The 2,602-nt window shown below is 33.1% G+C and overlaps 1 protein-coding gene across 1 annotated transcript; it reads right to left on the reverse strand.

The window, feature by feature from the left end:
• LOC109236253 (auxin-responsive protein SAUR50-like) lies at positions 254-1,157 on the reverse strand. The gene has a single exon (XM_019402448.1). The coding sequence runs from the start codon at positions 1,098-1,100 to the stop codon at positions 777-779; it is 324 nt and encodes a 107-aa protein (XP_019257993.1). The 5' UTR covers positions 1,101-1,157; the 3' UTR covers positions 254-776.

Raw genomic sequence — 2,602 nt, forward strand, 5'->3', positions numbered from 1 at the left:
AAATATGTAAAAGTTGTGTAATTTTTGTTTGTATATACATATATATATATATATATATATATATATATATATATATATATATATATATATATATATATATATACATAACATAAATATTTTTTGACTATTATTTTGAGAGCGGCTATATAGTGTCATTTGCTCAATTCTATTTTTCCTAAATTTCATAGTATTGAAGATGCCGTAAAAATGCAAATAATTGACTAAGAGACATTTGTATCGAAAAAATGGCAAATCGATTGAGATACATTCACTTCTCTCACAGGGCGCAACAAAACACCACTGCAAGGAAAAATTTCCAAGATTTGTTTACAAATCTGATTCTGACCCATAAAAAACACTACTAATAATATCATGTGGTTCCTAGGTCAGAGTTAGAGGAAAGTTACAAAACAAGAAAATACCCCTAACCCAAAAAAAAAAAAAAAAAAAAGGAGACACCCCAAAAAATGAAAAAAATAGAGTGAAGAAAGATGTTAGAAAAAAGAGAAGCAAAAATACACCAAATTGCTTCATCTTGAGCCATCCTTCTTAACCCTAAAAGAGAACTAACCCCTAATATTCACTTTTTTTTCTTTTCTTTTCTAAATACGTCAAAAAAGGTAGTTTTGACGTAACTGGTAAAAATGTGACTAGGACGTCACGGGTTTAAGCCGTGAAAATAATCTCTTGTACAATAGATCGTTGTAGTGGTCCTTCCTCGGACCCCGCACATAGTGGGAGCTTAGTGCACCGGGCTGCCCTTTTTTCTAAATACTTCAGCACCGGATCATAGAAGTCAGTGATTGGAATACAAATTCTTCACATGGAATGGTAATGCCCATGTCGTGATCAAATCCAAATTCTTCCTCGGCCTGTTGGAGGAGGCATTGAAACTGAGGGTGAGTTAAGAAAGAAATTGGTACGACGTATCGAGTTCGATTCTCCCCTACGTAAACCGCAAAATGTCCTTTTGGTACGTCAATAGGAAGACAGTAATCTTCGTTGTCATAGCCTTGCTTCTTACCCAAACTTGAACACCTCTTCAAAATTTGTTTCAACACTGTAGCTTGTGATAACTTGTTTGATTTTCTAATGGCCATATCGTAAAAAAAAAAAATTGTGATGAAATATAAAGAAAGTTAGAGCTTTAGCAAGAAAGAAGATGAAAGAAGTGGTGTTTGGGCTATAGGATGTGAAGCTATTTATTGAGGAATACCAAAAGTTTTTTACTTTTTATTTTGTTGTACTTTCTATTTTAAAATTTTAATCTTTTTTAGTAGTTGGTGTGATAGGAAACTGCAAAGGACAGAGCACGGGTATTTTCGACAAGGTGTAGGAGAGGAACAAGGACAAGGTGGGGGCCAAAGCCCATAGGGTTTTACGGCTCTATGTTGGTTCTCATTATGGCAAAGAGGACCCTTTTCTTTATGGTGAAGTTCTAACGGGGCATTTGCATCTATATTCATTTTTTGGATTACGTTTTAACTTGTTCTCGCTTTGAAAAAAATTACAAGCGTACCCACTTTTTCGCGTAACTTCAGCATACGGGCCTGAAGTAGCAAAGGCAATCACGCAAACTTCAGCATTCTAGTAATCGGGTCTGAAGTAGCAAAAATTGCTGAACCAAATGTGCTGAAGTTTTTGTTTGTAATTGCTGAACTTAAGCATTCTAGTGCTGAAGTTTTGTTCTTTATTTGCTGAAATTTTTATTTGTAATTGCTGAACTTAAGCATTCTAGTAACTGCAATTTTGTGATGGTGAAGTTATTTAGTTCATTTGTAAAAACTTCAGCGCTAAATAAGCTGAAGTTTTTTTATCTTGGATTCATTAGTTTTGTCATAAAGCTTTTTCAAAAACTTCAGCAGAAGATGCTGAAGTTATTTAGTTCATTTGTAAAAATTTCAGCACTAAATAAGCTGAATTTTTTTATCCTGGATTTATTAGTTTTGTCATAAAGCTTTTTCAAAAACTTCAGCAGAAGATGCTGAAGTTATTTAGTTCATTTGTAAAAACTTCAGCACTAAATAAGCTGAAGTTCTTTTGTCCTGGATTCATTAGTTTTGTCATAAAGCTTTTTCAAAAACTTCAGCAGAAGATACTGAAGTTATTTAGTTCATTTGTAAAAACTTCCGCACTATATAAGCTGAAGTTTTTGAAAAAGCTTTCTAACATACTAGATAAATAATCACCTTATTCTTTCATAGTGTATTACTACTATAAAATAATCAGATTGCCAACAGTATCTAAATCATAAATTTTGGAAACAATAAACGTGAAAAGAACAGAATTATCTTGAAAAGAATCACTAAGTGTGACCTTAAACTTCCCGTAGTGGAAATATTTATAAATTATTATCTACTAACGTACGTAATTATTTATAATTTGTTTTTAAATAATCTGATAAACATACTTATGGTAATCATCCCATAAACTGAAGTTTCATAGCAGCACCAACAACAGCAGAAGAAAGAAGAAGAGAAGAAGAAGAAGAAGAAGAAGAAGAAGAAGAAGAAGAAGAAGAAGAAGAAGAAGAAGAAGAAGGAGGAGGAGGAGGAGGAGGAGGAAGGAGGAGAAAGGGGGCTGAAGTTGTTTAAAAAGTGGG

Source organism: Nicotiana attenuata, chromosome 12, assembly GCF_001879085.1.
Source record: "Nicotiana attenuata strain UT chromosome 12, NIATTr2, whole genome shotgun sequence".
Taxonomy (NCBI): Eukaryota; Viridiplantae; Streptophyta; class Magnoliopsida; order Solanales; family Solanaceae; genus Nicotiana; species Nicotiana attenuata.